This window comes from Cyprinus carpio, chromosome A2, assembly GCF_018340385.1.
Source record: "Cyprinus carpio isolate SPL01 chromosome A2, ASM1834038v1, whole genome shotgun sequence".
NCBI lineage: Eukaryota > Metazoa > Chordata > Actinopteri > Cypriniformes > Cyprinidae > Cyprinus > Cyprinus carpio.
Window position 1 is genome coordinate 7,563,961 of NC_056573.1, and position 22,935 is coordinate 7,586,895.

General features: G+C 36.4%; 2 protein-coding genes across 13 annotated transcripts; both read right to left on the reverse strand.

The window, feature by feature from the left end:
* Nucleotides 1-2,844: 2,844 nt before the first annotated feature.
* Nucleotides 2,845-8,581, reverse strand: LOC109071344 (early nodulin-75-like). 12 transcript variants are annotated; one of them, XM_042771043.1, is made up of 10 exons: nt 8,428-8,581; nt 7,382-7,497; nt 6,903-7,308; nt 6,156-6,454; nt 5,830-5,919; nt 5,586-5,665; nt 5,300-5,358; nt 4,510-4,768; nt 4,198-4,241; nt 3,701-4,062 (listed from the first exon to the last, which is right to left on the reverse strand). In XM_042771043.1, exons 1-10 carry the CDS (start codon nt 8,510-8,512, stop codon nt 3,725-3,727), a joined length of 1,776 nt encoding a protein of 591 aa, XP_042626977.1. In that variant the 5' UTR covers nt 8,513-8,581; the 3' UTR covers nt 3,701-3,724. The 12 variants fall into 12 exon arrangements, with proteins under 12 accessions (XP_042626962.1, XP_042626954.1, XP_042626977.1 ...); XM_042771014.1 differs by having other exon boundaries at nt 4,510-4,785; nt 5,221-5,358; XM_042771060.1 differs by lacking the exons at nt 5,586-5,665; nt 6,156-6,454 and adding an exon at nt 6,606-6,688 and having other exon boundaries at nt 4,510-4,785; nt 5,221-5,381; nt 5,773-5,984; nt 6,938-7,308.
* Nucleotides 8,582-18,097: 9,516 nt separating this feature from the next.
* LOC109071346 (thioredoxin reductase-like selenoprotein T1a) lies at nt 18,098-22,572 on the reverse strand. Its single transcript, XM_042771075.1, has 5 exons — nt 22,474-22,572; nt 21,363-21,489; nt 20,105-20,192; nt 19,469-19,635; nt 18,098-18,608 (listed from the first exon to the last, which is right to left on the reverse strand). The coding sequence occupies exons 2-4, from the start codon at nt 21,465-21,467 to the stop codon at nt 19,511-19,513; spliced, it is 318 nt and encodes a 105-aa protein (XP_042627009.1). The 5' UTR covers nt 21,468-21,489; nt 22,474-22,572; the 3' UTR covers nt 18,098-18,608; nt 19,469-19,510.
* Nucleotides 22,573-22,935: the final 363 nt, after the last annotated feature.

Consider the following 22,935-nt stretch of genomic DNA (forward strand, 5'->3'; position numbering starts at 1 on the left):
AAAGAGTGAAAGTTCTATTTTTAATGTCTGTGAACCACAGTGATGCACACTTCCCACAGAAAGCTGTGCATTAAACTTTTCTCTTCATTTGCAATAGAATTTTGTTGTAAAAGGTATTCAAAGAAAACATTGGCTATAGGCTTCAGTTGAAGTCTATAAATGAAGTCTTCACTGGCAGAGTTTACTCCTGTAGATTGGTAGAGACCGGTTCTGTGGTATCTCTTGTAAAGTTTAGGGTTTATGCTGTGGGGAAATATTCTATGAAATATACGCTGTGGAGTGTAGTGCAGGAAAATAATGCATGCTTTATAATAATAATAATGAATGCTCTTAAATTTTAATGCTCATTGGACTTTCCTTTTCTTAGCTTTCTAGGAAGCTTGTTGAAACACAGATGCAATACAAGAAAAGACACAGAAAAGCAGCAACTCTCACACTAACAAACATGGCCAGTCCATGAATTTGTGATGCAATAAAATGTCATAAGAGGTTTTTGTCTTTATTAAGAGAAAGCACTAAAAATAATAATTGTGCACTACATTCAGTAACTATGCACATAAATGTTTATTACAAATTAAATATAAAGAAACAAAATTAGCACCATACCAGGCATATTTATTTGTCATGTATTTGCTTTTCATTCCCTGAGTCAACATTTCAGACTCTCTGTTTAAATGTCATATTCTCCCATTTACAGTGTTCTTTACATTCAGTTCAATAGTAGAACAAAGATGAATAAAAATAATTCTGATAAAAACAATAGCATTCCCAGCACTTTTTGCAAATACGTACACCGTAAATAAATGAATGGTAATGATTAATGTATGTATGATATAATATTGATGGGTTGTTTAATGCTGGGTTGTTTCAAATTTTTTAAATTTAAATTTTTTAATTTTTATTGGGTTATTGGGTTTGTTTGTATTTGAGTTGGGTTGGGTTGTAACATGCATTTTTTTTTTAGAGTGTACATACATATATGAAGAGAGCAGATGCAAAATCCTCTAAGCCATCTGAAAATTTCTTCTAAAATAAGCATTTTTATCAGGCTCCTATAATTATGTTCAGTTATTTAACTTTAATTGCATAAAAAAGAACATACTGTATACATTGCCATTAGAGTAAAATTACTGAACCTAAACATAGGGGCCTGAAAAAAAATGCTCGTTTTAGATGAGCATCTGAACTCTTCATATACATAGGTCAAGGTCAATTTATTTATATAGCAAATTTAAAAACAGCTAGTGTATGCCACAGTGCTGTACATATACAAATGAAGTAAACATAGAGATTAAAAGAATAAAAAGAAATGACTCAAAACACAATCAATACAAAAACACATTAACAAACACAAACATACATTTCATCCAAATGCCAGGGAATACAGATAAGTCTTCAGGCGGGATTTAAAAACAGGAAGGGAAGGCACAGATCTTTTTAAATGATTTTTTTTTTTTTTTTTTGTTTATGTGAATGTGCATACTCTCTTGTTTTTTTTTTGAAAATTTTTTGGGTATAATTTTTTTTTATTATATTATCTGAACATCTTTGATCTGCTAAAAAAAAAAAAAAAAAAAAAAAAAAAAGTTACAAGAACATCCAACAAAAACATCTCTGAAACATGTTTTTGCGTTAATGTTTTAAAAAAATATATTAAAACCAGATATCTTTGTACAAACGTTATATTTATGTTACTGTCAGGACATTTGTAAATTTGAGAGATCCTTGCCGGAATGGTAGTCAAAGTTCTGAAATGTTCTCTGTTAGATGGATAAATAGATCTCAGATCTTCATACTACGCTCAATTTATTGCCATGGCAACACAGCTGCTTTCTGGTGCTCAGAATGACTAACATTTAAAAAAAAAAAAAAAAAATGCCTTGCACTCAACTCCAGTATAATCATAAGGGCTACTTTGGTGAAAGTCAATAACTTTTCCTTCCTATATCAATAGGCACACTTATTTTTTTCTCTAACCTCCTGCCAACATTCCATTTTCAGGTTTATTGCAGGCTGGTTCCACTGATATTAACATTTCGATATAAGGATACACGGGTTAGAGGAGAGGCTGATTCATGATACAATCAGAAACTACAGAGGCAAATGAGAAACATCAATAACTCCACTTGTGATGTAATATTAATCAGTAAACCAGGTTTCCAATAAATTTTGAAAAACATTAACAGCAAGATTTTTGCTTTCATTAGTAGATGAGATGTTGCCACCAGACTAGCAGTTAATGCCAAGCAAAAGTAGCCATCCAGTGTAATATTAATAAGTAAAAAAAAAAAAAAAAAAAAAAAAAAAAAACAAAAGTAGCCATCCAGACAAAAATTAAACTATTGTGGAATGGGTTGAATTCGTTCCAATTCAAGCAGCACTTTAAAATTAAATATACAAGCATTTTAACATCACTCAGAACGTAATTGCTTCCTTAGAATACCAAAAGCAACTATATGCAGACATCAGTGCCACAATACTTCGACTAAACAAGATCTTGGCCTGTCTTACCTGGTAAACACATTTTTCAGCACATTGTACAGTGCAGTAACCAAGTCCTACCTTCTACTGCAGTGTGTGAGCTACATCCTTGAGACCAGCATCACACAAAGCACACAAATGGAGGAGCACAACTATCTTGCAAAGAAATGCAGCCGCAAAAAAAAAAAAAAAAAAAATAAAAAAAATAAAAAGTTTTGGATCTCAATTTCACACTAGCTGTTCAAAACTTACGTCACACAATACCCCCACTGTTTCTCTCCACTAGAAGGTACATTTCATATGTATAACTGCATTAAGTCATATATTTTAGTTTAGGTTAAGGAGAAGATGTTGGACAAAGGATGTCTGACCATTTGATTTATTGAATCATTTGAGAGAACAAGGACAAAACAAATGAGCAGGAGTCACTTTACAGTCGCCCCATACACAGCCTATATTAACATTAGGAGGCAATCTTTTTCAAAGCCACATGGAAGACATAACCCACCTAATTCTACTGTCCTCGGTCCTCAATTTCGTGGGAAAGATTTCCTATCAGATTCTGAAAAATCCACAAATTTAAGTGCGAATGGGTCTTTTTCATAATGCATATAACTGGGTGGTTTATAGTATTGGGGTGGCTCTTTGGGAGGCTGGTTGGCAGAAGGTTTGCATTCAGCTGCTGCAGTTGTAGTACAGGGTTGAGGAGTGGTGGTTATAGGTGGTGCGGTAGGGGTTTTCTGAGGTTGCACTGGGTATTGTGGATAAAATTGCTGCAAATAATCTGGGAAATTTGGGTAATGGCTATGCTGAGGGAATAGACTTCCAGGGTACACTGGGGGTTGCGGTTTCTGGTTTATTGCTGGCGAATCTGGTGGGAGAGGAGTGGGGATGGCTGGAGCTGGTTTCACAGTAGTATTTGGTTTGCCATGATAGTCACTGTAGTAATATGGCCACATATGGGGTTGCCTTGGAAACTGAGGTTTCTGGGTTGGCACTTGGCCATCTGATGGAGATTGCCCTGCTGGCTTAGCTGTGGGATATGGCCACATCATATGGGGGTACTTCGGAAACTGAGGTTTCTGGGTTGGCACTTGGCCATCTGATGGAGATTGCCCTGCTGGCTTAGCTGTGGGATATGGCCACATCATAGGGGGGTGCTTCGGAAATTGAGGTTTCTGGGTTGGCACTTGGCCATCTGATGGAGATTGCCCTGCTGGCTTAGCTGTGGGATATGGCCACATCATATGGGGGTACTTAGGAAACTGAGGTTTTGGGTTGGCACTTGGCCATCTGATGGAGATTGCCCTGCTGGCTTAGCTGTGGGATATGGCCACATCATCTGGGGGTACTTCGGAAACTGAGGTTTTTGGGTTGGCACTTGGCCATCTGATGGAGATTGCCCTGCTGGCTTAGCTGTGGGATATGGCCACATCATATGGGGGTACTTAGGAAACTGAGGTTTCTGGATTGGCACTTGGCCATCTGATGGAGATTGCCCTGCTGGCTTAGCTGTGGGATATGGCCACATCATAGGGGGGTGCTTTGGAAATTGAGGCTTCTGGGTTGGCACTTGGCCATCTGCGAGCCTACACACCGAGATTGCTGGCTCAGCTGTGGGATAACCCTTGCCAGGATAACGGGGAGTAGGGATATGGGCCACATCATATGGGTGGTGCTTTGGAAACTGAGGTTTCTGGGTTGGCACTTGGCCATCTGATGGAGATTGCCCTGCTGGCTTAGCTGTGGGATATGGCCACATCATAGGGGGGTGCTTTGGAAATTGAGGTTTCTGGGTTGGCACTTGGGCATCTGATGGAGATTGACCTGCTGGCTTTCAGCTGTGGGAGTAAACCCTTGATAAGGATAGAAGGCAGGATAACGGGAGTAGGGATATGGCCACATCATATGGGGGTGCTTTGGAAACTGAGGTTTCTGGTCTGGTGCTTGGTCATCTGTAGAAGACTCCTCTGCTGGCTCAGCTGTGGGATAACCCTTGCCAGGATAATGGGATGGGGATATGGCCACATCATATGGGGGTACTTCGGAAACTGAGGTTTCTGGGTTGGCACTTGGCCATTTGATGGAGATTGCCCTGCTGGCTTAGCTGTGGGATATGGCCACATCACCTGGGGGTACTTCGGAAACTGAGGTTTCTGGGTTGGCACTTGGCCATCTGATGGAGATAGCCCTGCTGGCTTAGCTGTGGGATATGGCCACATCATCTGGGGGTACTTCGGAAACTGAGGTTTCTGGGTTGGCACTTGGCCATCTGATGGAGATTGCCCTGCTGGCTTAGCTGTGGGATATGACCACATCATATGGGGGTACTTCGGAAACTGGAGGTTTCTGGGTTGGCACTTGGCCATCTGATGGAGATTGCCTGCTGGCTTAGCTGTGGGGGATATGGCCACATCATCTATGGGGGTACTTGGAAACTGAGGGTTTCTGGATTGCACTTGGCCATCTGATGGAGATTGCCCCGGCTGGCTAGCTGTGGGATATGCCCACATCATAGTTGGGGGGGTTGCTTTGGAAATTGAGGTTTCTGGGTTGGCACTTGGGCATCTGATGGAGATTGACCTGCTGGCTCAGCTGTGGGGATAACCCTTGCCAGGATAAGGGAGTAGGGATATGGCCACATCATATGGGGTTGCTTTGGAAACTGAGGTTTCTGGGTTGGCACTTGGCCATCTGATGGAGATTGCCTCAGCTCGGGGCTGGCTCAGGACAGCGGTGGGATATGGCCACATCATATGGGGGTGCTTTGGAAATTGAGGTTTCTGGGTTGGCACTTGGGCATCTGATGGAGATTGACCTGCTGGCTCAGCTGTGGGATAACCCTTGCCAGGATAATGGGAGTAGGGATATGGCCACATCATATGGGGGTGCTTTGGAAACTGAGGTTTCTGGGTTGGTTGGGCATCTGATGGGATGGAGATTGCCCTGCTGGCTTCAGCTGTGGGATAACCCTTGCCAGGATTAATGGGAGTAGGGGATATGGCCACATCATAGGGGGGTGCTTTGGAAACTGAGGTTTCTGGGTTGGCACTTGGCCATCTGATGGAGATTGCCCTGCTGGCTTAGCTGTGGGATATGGCCACATCATATGGGGGTGCTTTGGAAACTGAGGTTTCTGGGTTGGCACTTGGCCATCTGATGGAGATTGCCCTGCTGGCTCAGCGGTGGGATATGCAACCTTTGGCTGAGGTTTCTGGGTTGGCACGGGCCATCTGATGGAGATATGGCCAGCTGTGGGGATATGGCCACAGCATGGGGGTGCTTTGGAAACTGAGGTTTCTGGTCTGGTGCTTGGTCATCTGTAGAAGACTCCTCTGCTGGCTCAGCTGTGGGATAACCCTTGCCAGGATAATGGGAGTAGGGATATGGCCACATCATATGGGGGTACTTCGGAAACTGAGGTTTCTGGGTTGGCACTTGGACATCTGATGGAGATTGCCCTGCTGGCTTAGCTGTGGGATATGGCCACATCATAGGGGGGTGCGGGGGGGGGGTGCTCGGAAAATTGAGGTTTCTGGGGTTGGCACTTGGCCATCTGATGGAGATTGCCCTGCTGGTTTAGCTGTGGGATAACCCTTGCCAGGATAGGGTGGGTAGGGATATGGCCACATCATATGTGCTTGCTTCGGAAACTGAGGTTTTTGGGTTGGCACTTGGGCATCTGATGGAGATTGCCCTGCTGGCTCAGCTGTGGGATAACCCTTGCCAGGATAATGGGAGTAGGGATATGGCCACATCATATGGGGGTGCTTTGGAAACTGAGGTTTCTGGGTTGGCACTTGGCCATCTGATGGAGACTGCCCTGCTGGCTCAGCTGTGGGATAACCCTTGCCAGGATAATGGGAATATGGATATGGCCACATCATCTGGGGGTGCTTTGGAAACTGAGGCTTCTGGGTTGGCACTTGGCCATCTGCTGGAGATTGCCCTGCTGGCTTATCTGTGGGATAACCCTTGCCAGGATAATGGGAGTTTTGGAACACATCATATGGGGGTACTTTCGGCAAACTGAGGTTAGGGTTGGCACTTGGCCACTGATGGAGACCTTGCCCTGCTGGCTTAGCTAGTGGAGGAGGGATTATGGCCCACATCATATGGGGGGTACTTCGGAAACTGAGGTTTCTGGGTTGGCACTTGGACATCTGATGGAGATTGCCCTGCTGGCTTAGCTGTGGGATATGGCCACATCATAGGGGGGGTACTTTGGAAACTGAGGGTTTCTGGGTTGGCACTTGGACATCTGATGGAGATTGCCCTGCTGGCTTAGCCGTGGGATAACCCTGGGCCACATCATGGGAGTGGGGGGTGGCTTTGGAACATTCTGGAGGTTTCTGGGTTGGAAACTTGGGCATATTCTGGAGATGGCACCTGCTGGCATTTAGCTGAGGTTTCTGGATAACCCTTGCCAGGATAATGGGAGTAGGGATATGGCCACATCATAGGGGGGTGCTTTGGAAACTGAGGTTTCTGGGTTGGCACTTGGGCATCTGATGGAGATTGCCCTGCTGGCTCAGCTGTGGGATAACCCTTGCCAGAATATTGGTAACGAGGGTAGTTGTAAGGCCAAAACCCTTGCTGAAACTCTTCAGGGTAGCCGTAAAATGGCGGTTTGAGAGCTGCAGATAGTTCTGGCATTGTACTTATTTGTAGATTAAATTCATCAGGATAAAGGGGAGGCAGCAGAATCTGCTGATATGAAGGATCATGAGGTCCTAGAAAAGTGTCGTTTGCAGTTGTAGAGGTCATAGGACAAGAAATGACTGCACGGTTTCCCTGCCATTGCATCTGCATCACATAACTCCCTCCCTGAAAGACATGAACATTCAGGTTGGTCTTCCTAACTCTGTGTACATACTAAATGGAACAGAGAAAGTAATACCTGTTGTGCAACGCCACATCCATCATAGGGGGTAGCATAGATAAGACCACCATAAGTGGGTATGGTAGATCCACAGTTAGGCGGCAACTCACTGAGGGGAACAGCTGCCCCATTACCTGTGACAAAAAACATCCCACATTGCATTGATGCATGCAAGGTTTAGGTACACACATACACAAAAAAAAAAAAAAAAACTGAATTTAACAGTCAAACACTAAAAATGCTACAGTAAAGACCTGTTAAATGGTTTACGGTAAATTCCCCTACTATATATAGTGAAAAACTGTATTGGACTTGTACGTGTAATTTTATAGTACACTGCAAAAAAAAAAAAAAAAACTACATTTTAAAAAAAAGACGGTTTTTTAAAAAAAAAAAAAAAAAAAAAAAAGTGAAAATGCTACAGTACAAACCTGTTAAATTGTTAACGGTAATCTCCTGTAAAATTTACAAAAAAAAAAAAAAAAAAAAAAAAAAAAAAAAAAAAAAAAAAACACACAACTGACATTCCCAGAATTCTCTGCATTGCATTTCACATTTTGTTTGAATTTGAGTTTCTTTGAAATAACTGTTGCTAATCTGTTATGTTTATTGGGGTTGTATGCTACATATAATGTTAAATGTTTATTGCATATTTCAGTTTAATGAGTCTCACCATGATGGCGTTTAGTGCTTGTGTGAATGACACCGTGCACCTTCTATGCATCTTATTTAAAAGCTGCTTGTGATGGGCTTTGTTTCATCACGTGATTCATCACCACCTGCTTTTGGTGGTTACCAGTGTATTACAAAAGGTACAAAACAGATTTCAGTATTCAATAAGTTGGTATATTAATATTCTCAGTTAAACTACGGTATTAAACTGTTGCCATTACACCTAAAATGGTGTCACTATTTTTACAGTACAATTCTGGCAACCACAGCTGCCAGTTTTTTACCGTATATTTTACAGATTATTTTTTACAGTGTAGGGTCATAAAAGGACTAGAGCAACATACTAAGATATTATTTGGTCAAATTCAATCAACTTGCAATTGGCACCTTACCCCGACAAAGCTCAATTTGTGCTACTTCAGGACCACTGAGCTGCAACTTCATAAGATCATCACCACACCTCAGATCTGGAGACATGGCATACCAGGCTGCTTCAGAAGAACTGACTTGCCCTTTAAATGACGATTTCCCCACCACAAAAAGACAGAACAGGCTTTCCAAATCGTACATTTAGAATTACCCATGTATTAGACTTGACAAAAATATCACTATACAGAAATTAAACCAAGCACTCATTGCATTCATGTGAATATGTGGTAATATGGAGTATTCTCAAAGATACTCAAAACCAGGTAAAGCCTCATATCGGTCGCGGTCAAACATATATTGTTCTGATATAATTTCGCCACCATCATTTGCTTTTTCATTTTCAGACAATTGTGCTACATGTCCACACTGTACTAAAGTAATGCATGCAAAAGAAATTAGTTTAAGGAACAGACTCTCCCGTATTTTCCCATACGCCATTCTAGTATGCACATGCCGGAAAGACGTATGAAATCGCATTATATACCGCGCCCTGCAGTTTTAATCACCCGCACGTTAAGTAAATTAATGCGCAATTGAAATGCCAAACACCTGCTCCGTGTAATGATTACGCGAGATTCACCAGCCCAGTCTGTTTTTCTCGTTTTTTTTCTCGTTTTTTTCTTTCTCTCCTCCTAAATCTATTCTACAAGCCCTAGTTACCACTAAACCAGAATCCTGCCACTAAACAAAATAAAGATTACTCTGATTATAGTCTATATCTCACAGTTTTCATTGTAGTGCTCCAAAGGTTTTTAGAACGCTATGTAAGTTAATATAATATATATATATATATATATATATATATATATTATATATATATATATATATATATATATATATATATATATATATAATGTGTAAACCTCGGTCTTACAACCCTTGTGAAAAAGAAGTGTGCTTAATTGTATTAAGAGTGTAGTTTTTGTGGACGTCAAATCTTTAAAGTATTCTTTTTAAAAAATGCACTTGCAGATAACATAATATAATTTAAATTAAAGACCACTTAAGTGTACTTAAAGAGATTACACTTTAATGGCAATCGGTCTTAACATACTTAAGTGCACTTTATAAAAATTCCCTTTATGATAATGTCTAATTAAGTATTACTTAAACATACATTTTACATCATTATGATTTTATTGTGTTTTAAATAAGCGCACTTATTTTGATATATTTATCAATATACTAAATTTATTTTAATTTCAACTTAAGTGTGTTCTCCAAATGTATTACTATTTAGTCTATAATATATACTATGTGCATTAATGCAATTAATAAAAAATAAAAATAAACTTCAATGCACTTTCTTATAGCTACAGTGTACTCCAATAAAACTTATTGTTGAAATTTTCATGTGTACAGAATACTTTCAATATCATTATGTTGTTCTAAGTCACTTAAACACATTTAAGTGCATTAATTGCAAGCAAAAGTTTAACAAATCTAAACCTAATTAATTTGCATTCAAATAGCCTACATTTGGTTTCTAATATAGGCTACGCTGCACTGTAAAAATGACTTTTAGTTTGGTGAATGAGTCTAACCATAGTCTTTGGACTAACTACACAATGAATTAGAACAACTTGAACTTGAATAGAAATTGGCTGCATCCGAAATGGCATACTTCTCTACTATATAGTAGGCAAAAAGCAGTAGGGGAGCAAATATTAAAATCATATTTGTTGAGCTACTGTATAGTAAACTGTTGATTTGTTAAGGTGTAAAGATGCTAGACAGTAACATTACAGTATATTTGTATTTTTTTTTCTATAAAAACACGTTTTATTATGTATAGCGAACAGCGGCGCTCCAGTAAGCAAAAGTGGATTCTCCAAAGTTGATTTACATAAACCATATACATCTTAAAGACGATTAAATGTCTATTTAATATGAGACAGGAAAATGTTCTAAGATAATTGCAGACGAGCAAATCAGACATATGAGCGAGAGATGTATGTGTGCTATTATGTAGAATTCACTGTTGTCAACACTGCTTGTAATGTAAATAAACAAATGTACATAGAGTAAGTAAACATAAGTTATCTATTTCATTTGACCATTAGTATTGTTGATAAACTGAGGAACATTTGTGTTGGATAAAAAGCGAGTGAACACATCAGCAACTACCTCAACATGTAAATGCAGTATTGAGCAGATAAATCACAGAGGTGACTTGACTCTTGTCTGGATCTTACAGGAACAGTCACAGATGAGACACATGTGTTTATCCAGTGCAGCGTGATTAATGAAGGAATGCTGCCATCAAAGGCTCTCAGTGAGTACACTACAGTCATCAATAAAAGATCTTTTAAAACTTAAATTGTAGTTTATTTTAATTATTGTAATTTCAAACAGAGTTATTGCAGCACTTTTCTGATTCTTGACTGCTGTACATCTGATGCAGAGCTTTTGTGGTGGAGCAGGTGACGGCAGCATTTGTGGAAAAAAAAAGGAAAACGATGAAATGAAAAATATATATATAGTTTTTTTTGTTATTTTTAATAAATAAATTAAGTTTGTTTTTTTTGTTTGAATGATTTTTTTTTTTGTTTGTGCATCTTTGCAGGATCTGAAATGCATGTAATGTTATACTAGTACCTCGAAGAAATAAACTTTAAGAAATAAGCAGCTTTATTGAGCGTTTGTGCCCAAGGCACAAAAAAGCATTTACAAAAATCACATTTCCATTTATTCATTTGGCAGACACTTATCTGAAGTGACTTACAGTGCTCTTATTACAGGGACCCCAATCCCTCTGGAGCAACCTGGAGTATTCCAGCGGGTAAAATACACGTTTTATGGAGAGGTTCCCCAAACCGTGGACTTGGCAACACTGTAGCGTGCCAGCTTAATGCTTCCTCTGAAGACTGCACTTATAGATGTGTTTGACTTGAAGCAGTGCTGATTAGACTGATCGGTGCGTGTCATCAAAGTACTGTGAGAGCTATAAGAGAGCGGAAGTCTCCTTATGCTCTCTCTTTGATGTTGTACACCAGGGTTCCTCAAATCTTACCCTGGAGGGCCAATGCACTGCAGTGTTTAGCTCCAACCCTGATCAAACTCACCTACCTGTGATTTTCTAATGATCCTGAAGACCTTGATTAGCTTGCTCAGGTGTGTTTGATTAGGGTTACAGCTAAACTCTGCAGGAAAGTGGATCTCATGGGCCAGATTTGAGGATCCCTGTCATACACTTATCGATCTTCAAGTCCAGTCGAACACACCTCTTTACTCTCGGGTGTCACGTGACCGAGCGTAATCGCAGCCTCTGCTATTGAAAAATCGTGTTTTTTCATTATTGCGATATTATCGCAAATGCAATTAATTGTTCAGCCCTACTGATCACACATGACAAGCTAAAAGTGCCATTAAGACACTATCTATATGGATTTTAACTGCTCTAAATCTTTTCCATTTTCAAGTATATATTCCCACCTGTGCATTTACAGACCCCCCCTCTAAACATCATATATTTCAAAGGTAACAAACCAAAGGGTGAGGACAGTAGCTTTTCTGTGCTAGCTGTGGTAAATACTGGAACATCCTTCATGAAGATGTGTGAGAGAAGCTTGTAAGGCAAAATGAGATTTTTTTATATATATATATATTTAAAATGTAAAAAAAATAAAATCTATTTTTTTTTTTTTTGGTAATTGATAAAATTATGTTTTATTCCCTGTAAAGTAGGAATAATACATGTTTGTAAAAATGTTATCTATTTTAAAGCCCAGTGTCAGTGAAGTGTGTGTGCTCAGTGGAATTCTGCTGTTTATGGCAAGTGTGAAGGAACATCTCCCAGTATTCTACTACTCTACAATGTTGCTCTGATGATTTAGGTAACATTAATTCATCTCTTAGGTGATGCAGATGTGGTCAAAAATTTACACACACCTTGCTGAATATACCGCTTCCTCAGGGCAGTAATTGGAATGTTTTAATGATTCTACCTCTCTACCCTCTTACTGCTTACATTATTAACATTTTGCTGATACTGCAAGGTGTAAACTTTGGACTGCAACTGTGTCTATTGCTATGTTTTATAACAATGGTTGTTCTTCCGTTTTTTTTTTTTTTTTTTTTTAACTTTCCTACCTCTTTGGAACATTTCCGTTCACATAGACTGTGGACATTTGAAGTTTACTGCCGATGGTAAGCTTCTGGGACATTGACAGGCAGCCTTTCCAAGCAAGTTTGGAGTTCCTTTTTTTTTTTTTTTTTCATTAATTAATTAATTAATTCAGTCAAACTTGCATGCACCAATGCTGGAGTAAGATTTTAGAAGAAAACTTTCGGTCCCATTTAATGTTGGTGCTAGTAAAGGTTTGAGAACTAATGGCCTTCACAGACAGGTCTTGGACTAAGCCAGGATCATAGTTCAATAAGGACATTTAAGTAATTTTCATTAACATGCCTTAGAAAAAAACATTACTGGTGCGCATCTTGAGACAAAACATAGGCACTGATATTTTTAAAGATCAGTCAGTGCAATTTTCTTTTATTTGGTTGAGATAGATTAATTTTTTTTTAGTGGGGTGGTGTTATTAATTGTTTTTTGTGAAAGGATGATAGTAGTACAGTTTTTATTACAATAAGGTCTCATTTGTTGTACATGGAATTTATATATATATATATATATATATATATATATATATATATATATATAGAGAATTTATATATATATATATATATATATATATATTGTATTAAGTGTTTGTGTGTTAGTAATCCTATATGTTATGGGGACCAAATGACTCCACAAGGATAGTAATACCATTTTGTTTTTGTGTTGTTTTTGTTTTCCCCAATGACAAAACAGGCTTATACATCTTATAGAAAGATGTTTTCTATGATAATGAGATTAGGTACTTTGGTATGTAAGTGATCTTGCATTGTTCTCCACACTCTAATAAGTGAGTTGAAGTGTTGTAACTGTGTATAGTGTTGGGTTTTCTTGCGCATCAGTAAAACTCGTTTTTGTGAAAGTGACGTGACATACAGCCAAGTATGGTGACCCATACTCAGAATTTGTGCTCTTCATTTAACCCATCCAAAGTACATACACAAACACACACACCCCCGGAGCAGTGGGCAGCCATTTATGATGCGGCGCCCGGGGAGCAGTTGGGGGTTCAGTGCCTTGCTCAAGGGCACCTCAGTCATGGTATTGCCGGCCCGAGATTCAAACCCACAACCTTAGGGTTAGGAGTCAAACTCTCTAACCATTAGGCCATGACTTCACCTTTTTGTGTATTTGTTTTAGAGATTGTTTTGTCAATAAATATAGAGGGTTTTCCAATTTGTGTCTGCATTGATTGTAACTAGGTAATTAAGAGATTTTTTTTTAAATGTATTTAAATAAACTAAATTTCAACTTCATTGCCAGAGATATATGATATTGAAGTATATTTTAGTTTACATTAATTTTTTATTCAGAAGTACATATTTACCATATTTCAAAGTACATATAAAATATAAAGTCCCACTTAAGTGGTTCAAAAATATCACTCAAAAGTTCAACAAATTGCAATTAATGTAATTTTAAACTGTAATATATTTGAAATTAAGTACAAATAATATGCATTTATGTGGTTGAAAACGTTACATTTAATTCACACTTAAGTGTATTGTTAACTGACATTAAAGTGTATTTTAGGTCACATACTTTAACTAAATTTTTGTAAGACTAGAAGCAATTATGGACATATAATTGGATATATAAAGATGTACTAAAATGTCCCACTTAAGTGGTTTAAAAAAATCACTCAAAAGTTATTGCAAAACTTATTGCATTTAATATAACTTTTCATTTGAAATTAATTACACACAGAATGTACTTAAGTGGCGAAAATAAGATATTTAATTTGCACTTATGTGTGTTCTTTTAAAGTATATTATTTCCACAATAAGTACACTTTATAAAAGTATACTTAAGTGCACTTCGTTTTCACAAGGGAAAGCCTGGCCTGAAAGTTTAAACCGTCATTAAAAACTTGATTTTTGAATGTTTTACTGGTCCTATATATGTGGCCAGTTGCTAGTGTTGTATCTTTGCAGGGCTTTGTATTCTACTCTCTGAGATATAGTTAACATTTTTAAAACATGGAACAATCCAGTGGAGTCTAAACATTCCTCTCCTCAGGTCTTATCCTTACAGAAGAGAAAGTGACAAAAAGGAATAAAACTTTATTAGACCATCTTTTTTACTAAAAAAAAAAAAAGGAATAGTCTATGATAGACAAGAAACTGTAGGTAAAATATAGTCAAGACCATTGGAATACTGAACATTTGCTCCCAGAAATACCTGTGTGATATGGAAGCTCAAAAGATAACTTTTCAGTCAGGTGAGGATGTGAATTCATCATCTTTTGGAAACTTTAAAATTTAGATTTAAGTTGTTTGGCAGAAACTCTCTATATTTTGTGGCTATTATTATTATTATTTTTTATTATTATTATTTTTACAGCTATAAATTATTATCATTATTATTGATATGCTAATCAAACTAAAATGAAAATAATTCCTGATGTATAAATACTTTTCACACTGTCAGACGACGATTATGCAGTAATGGATTCAGAGATTGGATCACTCCTCGATTATATTGATTGTGTACAGTAAGAAGTATTTTTGTGAAACAGCAAGTAACACTTTGGATTAAACGTGAATGTTTGATGTAGAAAGACTGAAATAGTCCCCTAAAACTTACTCCAAGAATCTGTTTTATTTACAACTTCCACAACATAAGTCTCTTAATCGTGTACAAATTTAAGTAGAACAAGAAAATGGGTTTTGCTTACAACGCCTTGTTTTACTATGCATAAGCATAACCTCATCTGCATATAATTTCCATGAATATTCCCATCCACATCACACCATGTTTAACACCGTCAAAGGTTCAGGACATTAAGGAAATATACGGACTATAAATGTCATTTGTGCCATACATAATTTTTATTGCTAAATATCATCCAATATCCTTTTTATGTTTTAGAATAAATATATCAAAATATCCATAAAAACAAAACTGTTTAAAATTGGAGTTGATCTAATTCTTTCCCGCTGGCCAAATAGTACTTCAATTGTTTTAAACAATTAAAAATCAAATTAAATTTATGCAGTTTTTGCTGATAAGGTGAACATCTTTTAGCTATTTTTAGTTGATACACTAAAGATGAATAATTGTGCACCTAAAGCACTCCTCGCTGTCATTAAAACATAGCATGCCAAAGGAAAAGTGATCAAGCGCATCCACTATAAATATGTCTAAATTCATATCATTTTTGTTTAACTTCTGCGTAATGACTTTATGTAATTTTAGTGCTTTATGTAATTCCATTCATGGGAGTGGAATATTTAATGTAAATGTGTAATTATCGAAAAAAAATAAAAATAATAATAATTGTTGTTTACTTCATTACATTTCTCACTCCAGGAAAAACAGGACGTAGGCCTATGCATTATCAGATTAAGTGTTATCGGATTACTTGCCATGGTAACCAGAGGCCTGTTTTGCCTTTTTGGGGTGTTAGGACAGTATTAATTGCACTGCCCCTTATTATGCGTCACATTATCATGTGTGAGTAATATTACGTTATAAAAATCTGAAAAGTCTATTTCCAGAGTTTATGCTAGTCACTGTAGTAAGACAGAAATAAAGAGAAAGTAAAAGTGACATCATGTTTCATAAGTCAGCCTTTAAAGTCAAACCATTTCAACTGCTAAGACATTTTGATTTATGTATTTACAGTGTACCTGCGTAGTTTGGGATTAAATTTATCAGACGTATAAAAATGTTTGATTGACTGCTAACACCTATTTTGTTGAGCATGTTGAGGGGGTAAAATGGTTTCTTTTCTCAGATGTGCCTCATGATAAAACATCATCAGTTTCTGGCTTTCTAAAGGTCAGGACACACCAAGCCAATGTCAGGCCGACGGCGACAGTTGGGCTAGTTTGTCTGGTGTGTTCCACTCGTCGTCTCACGTCGGCGGCAGTTTGCCCGATTCAACATGTTGAATGTTCAAGACCTGTAAAGTTTAAAATGTTCAAATGACACATAAAAGCTTAATTCGTCTTCGGAACACAATTTAAGATATTTTGGATGAAAACTTGAGGCTTGTGACTGTCCCATAGACTGCTAAGTAAATAACAGTGTCAAGGTCCAGAAAAGTATGAAAGACATCGTCAGAATACTCCATCTGCCATCAGTGATTTAACTGTAACATTATGAAGCGACGAGAATACTTTTCATGTGTAAAGAAAACAAAAATAATGACTTTATTTAACAATTTGTCTCCTCTGTGTCTCTCCACATCACCGTAGCGCCATTATGAAGAATATCCGCTGAACCCAAATTGCACACGTTCTTCTGTGTCAGCCACGACACAAGGATACGTTTTCTATGTGTATTTATGCTTTGATTTGAAAAAAACTGGACCTCCATGCAGCGGATTTCATACTTTTCTGGACCTTGACAGTGTAATTTACTTGGCAGTCATTGGGACAGTCACAAGCCTCCTGGTTTTCATCCAAAATATCTTAAATTGTGTTCTGAAGATGAATGAAGAGTTTATGGGTTTGGAATGACAGGGGGGTAAGTGATTAATGTGGCTCAGTGGTAGAGTGTTGCGTTAGCAGCACAAAAGGTCATGAGTTCAATTCTCAGGGAACACACATACTGGTAAAGAAAAAAAAAAAGATAGCCTGAATGCCTGAGTCGCTTTGGATAAAAGCATCTGCTAAATGCATAAATGAAATGAAATGACAAAATCTTCATTTTGGGGTGGAGTATGCCTTTAAAGTTAAAACATTTTGGATTTGTGGGCTTTCAATGGATGGACAAAATAGATAAGAGAATATTAAACGTATTTTATATTAATTTTTTTTAATAATTTATTAAACTATATTGGTACCCTGTGGCATTATCATTATAGCTGTGCTGTGGACTTCACTATTTTCCTAGAATTAAGATTATTAAAACTTTGTAGTTATCGTTCTTGGTGTGAACACACCTTAAGCCTAAGGTCTAGACTAGTCCTTTTAAGAGAGAATTTACAAGGTTATCTGAACCTTATCAATGTTAAATGAACTGACCTAATAATCCAACATTGTGTGTGTAATTTTACATGAAACGTTATCAAATTCCAGCTATTGCAATATAATCAAAATCTTTTTATTCCAATTATTGAAATATAATACCATGTTGAAAAGCTATTAAGCTGAATGTTTTTGTACAGTGAAAATCATGCATTTCAATCACCAAAATAAGATGAAGCCTTCATTAGACAAAACACATTAACTGAAAATCTCAGTTCACAATAGGATTCTTAGATGGTGAGAAGCACATAAGACTCTTCACCTGCAGTAATCTCTTTAAGACCAGACTAAACCCAATTCTGGACTAGGTTAATGACATAACAGGACAAATGAGCGTTATTTAACAGCATGTTTAATAAAAAGAAATTACTTGTTTTCTAATGGTTAAGTATTATTTCAAACCTTAATGTAAAATGTAACTCGATGGTAATTTTCTCAATTTTTAAAAAATGTTTTAGGACTGTAAAAAGCATCTGCAAGTCAGTTTTCCTAAAAAAAAAACAACAAAAAAAACAACAAAAAAAAACAACAACAGCATTTAGTTTGATTACGTTTAATTTTCCTTTTAGTAAACATTTTAATCTATATAAACAAAGCAATATAAAAACCAGGGCTCAGAAATATAATTAATGTTAATTAGATGTAAAATGATCACGATGGGGGTTGGGTGTATAAGTTAGGAGCATCTCATATCTACTTATTAAATAAAACAAAGACCAGATTTTAGCCATACAGAAGCATGTGAAAGAAAAATATGCCATCATAAATAACGTTGACTGAGCTAACTAAACTAAAATGGAAATTATAATCTTTGTGAACATTTATCCTGACCTGAATCAAATGGTTATTGCACTAGAGATGGGCTGCAATCATATTTATATGGCCACTGTTGTTGCCGTAGATCCCACACCAGCATCTGTAGGTGATGCATCTCTGAAGGGCACGGTGAGGAGAACGCAGAACATCGGGTGTGCGCTAGTAGTCTCTACTTTCAGGGCAAACCTTCATAAACGTCACCTCACAACCGTAGGAGAGCTTCACCACAGAACTAAAAGACAGCATGAAAAAGTAAATTAATTCATCTAAAAGGGGAAAAGCAATATCACTAGTCATCTGCTTTAACTCACTGTTTCAGAAAATGTATACTGATATATTCTACTACAAAAAGAAGAAGAAGAAGAAAAAAGTAACTACACTCAGATTAAGAAAACAATCAAAACATTAAAATTCAATTCAAGTATTATTTATTTTTTGGTCAGTTTCAGTGTTGTGTAGTTACTGCTTCCCTATTAAACTACTGTTCAAAAGTTTGGCGTTGGTAAGTTTTTTTAATACTTTTATTTACTGTAGCAAGAATGCAATAAACTGATCAATTATTAAAGTAAAGACTTAAAATGTTAATGTATTTAAAATATGTTTAAAATTTTACAACATTTCTATTTCAAATAAATGCTATTATTTTAAAGACTTTATACTCTCCCAATAATTATTAAATATTTTATATTAGAATGATTTCAAAAGCATCATGTGACACTGCAGGCCTGAGTAATGGCAGCCTTGCCATCACAGGAATAAATTACATTTTAAAATATATTAAAGTAGAAATAGAGCTAGTATTTTAAATGGTAATACTAGATCATAATATTAGTGTTTTTACTTTATTTGTGAGCACACAAATGCAGACTTGGTGATTAAATTGTAAAAATATTTCACAACATTACTTTTTTTTTTATCCAAATCAAATCAATGCAGCCTTGGTGAGCATAAGATACATATATATAAAAAAAAAAAAATCTTACTGATCCCAAACATTGTAGTGTATACATTACAGATATTTTTAAAACAAAAGACAATATTTTGAATAAAAATTCATTTCATATATGGAAGGGTAATGATAGTTAAACATACGAGGAGGGGTCGTCAGCTCCATTCAGTGAATCAGAGACAAGGTTACGAGTGATGATGTGGAAGTGTGTCCATGTGCACATTCATCTTCATCTCATTCTCCAGAATTTGGACTAGTTGCTGCATGGAAGGCAGATGGCCTGACTCCAGCTTGGACCAAACTGGAACATCTAACCAAAAAATGCCCCGAAATAGTGTTACTATGGTGATAATACAACCACGCCATCTTGCTAACTTCCGCCAGACTAAACCACCGAATTATGCTAAAGCCACACTGCTTCTCTTTAAAGATGTCAACAAACATCTGAGAGACAGAGAACAACTCTAATTCTTCTGATTTGATAAACAATTTCTTTCATAGTACATTTTCAATGTGCTATTCCATAAAAAGAGCTTGAATGCCGTGGGTCAAGATAGCTTATGTTTTTCTGAAAAGGGTCATAAAAAGATTTTCTAAACTTTAAAATCATTCAATCATCCCATTTAAAAAACAAAATACAAGTATGTATGGGTTTAGGCAAATTAATATTCAATTATTATACTACAAATAAAATAACTTATTAAGAAACTCATATTATATAAATAAAAATGTAAATTATAAATATTTTTATGTTCACTTTATGACTCAAATACGCTTACCATTGAGGGTGATTTCAAAAGCACCTGTAGACATACACTGATTCTCGATCATATTGCTGAAGAAGAACACCATCATACAGGCATATATCTAAAAAAAAAAAAAAAAATTATAATAATAATAAAATAAATAAATAATAGAAAAAAATGTAAACACGCATTGCTGCAGATATTTTGTTTGTACATACTTGAATACTTTATTTTGTGGATAGTTTATATGAAACGTGTGTGCTACTTTTTTCACACTGAAACATACACAAAATAATAGTAAAATAAATAAAATGTAAAGAATGCTGAAGCTTTTCTTCTGTACTTTTAAAGGGATACTCCACCCCCAAAATGAAAATTTTGTCATTAATCACTTACGTACACAAAATAATAGTCCGTAAAACTCTTCGAAACACAATTTTAAGATATTTTTAGATGAAAACCGGGAGGCTTGAGACTGTCCCAAATGAAAATGTTTTGCCATGAGACGTGCAATCTGGGTTATTTTGGGGAACACTTTTTGTAAGCAAAGAAAACTAAAATAACGACTTTATTCAACAATTCCTTTGTCAACGGTCTCCTCTGTGTCTCTCCATATCACTGTATGCTCTTTTGTATCATCTGCATATCAAATCAAAGCTAAATACACCTGGAAACAGTGCATCCTTGTGGCGCAGATGATACAGTCAGTATATGGTTTTATGTTTTTTTGTAGATGAACGGTGCTTTTACGGCTTTGGAACGACATGGGGGTAAGTGATTAATGACAAAATTTTCATTTTGGGGTGGAGTATCACTTTAAGACCACATGAAATAAAAATTTACAAACTTCATTTTGTTAGCACTCATTGCTAGTCTTGAGTTGATCCGCTGAAAAAAATTGTTTGTCTTGGTAATCTTTCATCAAAATCTGAATATTTGCTTCCGCTCTGGAATGGCATTCATTCCTTCTCTCTTTAATATTCTGTTTCAGTCAGAAATATGTCACTATACTGAAAGTCGGCAACAGCTTCTGGTTCACATGCCTAAATTTCAGAAATAGTGCAGAAAGAGTCAGGTGAACATTAACACATGAGCTTGCTCTTTGCTCTCTAGTGTATTACACTCTTCAATAACCACAGACGTCACTGAGGTAAACAAAGTTACAAACTAATGAGCTCCATGGGGAAAAAGTTTGTATTTGGAACCTACTACTCAGATATATTTCAGTTAAGAACAAGAATCTAAACCACTAAATGAAAAAAATCTCAACAGGAGAAGTCTGAGGTCTTGCCTTATTCTCTTGACTCCAAACCCAGAGACCTGGGGCCTGCATGCCAAATAGAGCAAATGGATCCTTGCCCACAATGATCACGCCGATTAGCAACAGCTTAAACATAGACAGAAAGGAAGCAATGTGCTTGGGGTGAAGAAAAAAAAAAGACACTATATAAATAAATATTTCATACACAAATACATGCACATACATACACTAGTAGAATTAGTAGCATTATTGTTTGTAGAAGTGTTGCTGGTCTTTGTCTTTTTACAGAAACACTAAATGACCAACAATGCCTCAAGCACCATGCAGCCCATTATTCTTTACAATTATTTTAATATAAAATGTATTCCTTTGATGCAAAGCTGAATTTTTCGCATCATTAGTCTTATATTATTCAATGTCACATGATCCTTCAGAAATCATTCTAATATGCTGATTTTCTGCTCAGTTATTAATATTTAATATGGTTCTTATTATAATCAGTTAAAAACCATTTTTTGCTGCTTAATATTTTGTGGAAACATTTTTCAGGATTTTTTTTTTTTTGAAGAATAGAAAGTTCACAATAACAGCCTTTTTTTTAAAATATATAATCTTTTGTAACATTATACGTTTTACTATCTCTTTTGATCCATAATGAATATTTGCTGAATAAAAGCATTAATTTCTATAAACAACACACACACCTCAAACATTTGAATGGCAGTATATAATGGTTTCTGCAAAAATATTAAGCAGTGCAACTGATTTTAGTATTAATAATAATAATAAAAAAAGTGTTTCTTTAGCAGCAAACCAGCATATTAGAATGATTTCTGAAAGATCATGTGAAAAAAGAAAAGAAAAAACTATTTACCATCAAATAAATTATTTACATTTTTAAAACATTACAATAGAATACAGTTATTTTAAATTGTAATACTATTTTACAATATTAGTGTGTTTATTTTATTTGTGAGCACATAACTGCAGCATTGGTGAGCACAAGAGACTTCATAAAAACACTTAAAAATCATAATATTTCCAAACTTTTGGAAGTCAGTGGTGATTATTTTGCAAAGACGTGCGAGTGTGTGTGTGGCCACAAGGGTAGAAGACATGTAAGTGGTTTGTAAGTGATTACCTGTAGACAGGCAGAGGAAGGTAGTTCTCTCCTTCTATGCGGATGTCTGGGTACCGCTGGTACAAAGCCTGCGTGTACTCCTCAAACACCCGCTTGTATCCTCAGGAGACACTACAGAAAACAAACAAGACACACCACGAGGTTCACTGCCACAGGGTGACATGAAATACAACTGACTATTGTTATTACTGATATTAAAGCAGCCTCAAATTGGCTTTATAAATCCATAAATGCTGCATTATTAAACGCGCAGCGTCTCAAATGACTAAAGTGCAAGCACGCAGACATGTGGGCTAATCCTTAAATGACAGCCCTCCACTTCACACCGGATTAAGGTGTGTATGGAATTAATTGGGTGGAAGAGTGCAGTGTTGTGGGCTATTCCTTAAATGACATTAACGCTTGTCTTTGTATACTGTGATACTGTGTTGCTTACAGTAAGTGTGGTTAATATCTCTGCGA

Excerpts from the sequence above, each read along its gene's own strand:
- LOC109071344 (XM_042771007.1), bottom strand. The coding sequence starts at position 8,512 with ATGTCTCCAGATCTGAGGTGTGGTGATGATCTTATGAAGTTGCAGCTC. Across the intron at positions 6,455-6,902 it reads CTCCCATTATCCTGGCAAGG|GTTATCCCACAGATAAGCCA; the intron begins GTTATCCAGAAA and ends ATCCTGGCAAGG. Across the intron at positions 5,928-6,163 it reads AGCAGGGCAATCTCCATCAG|ATGTCCAAGTGCCAACCCAG; the intron begins ATGCCCAAGTGC and ends AATCTCCATCAG.
- LOC109071346 (XM_042771075.1), bottom strand. The coding sequence starts at position 21,467 with ATGTTTAAGCTGTTGCTAATCGGCGTGATCATTGTGGGCAAGGATCCA. Across the intron at positions 20,193-21,362 it reads TTTGGAGTCAAGAGAATAAG|ATATATGCCTGTATGATGGT; the intron begins GCAAGACCTCAG and ends TTTTTTTTTTAG. Across the intron at positions 19,636-20,104 it reads TTTTGAAATCACCCTCAATG|ATGTTCCAGTTTGGTCCAAG; the intron begins GTAAGCGTATTT and ends TTTTTTGGTTAG.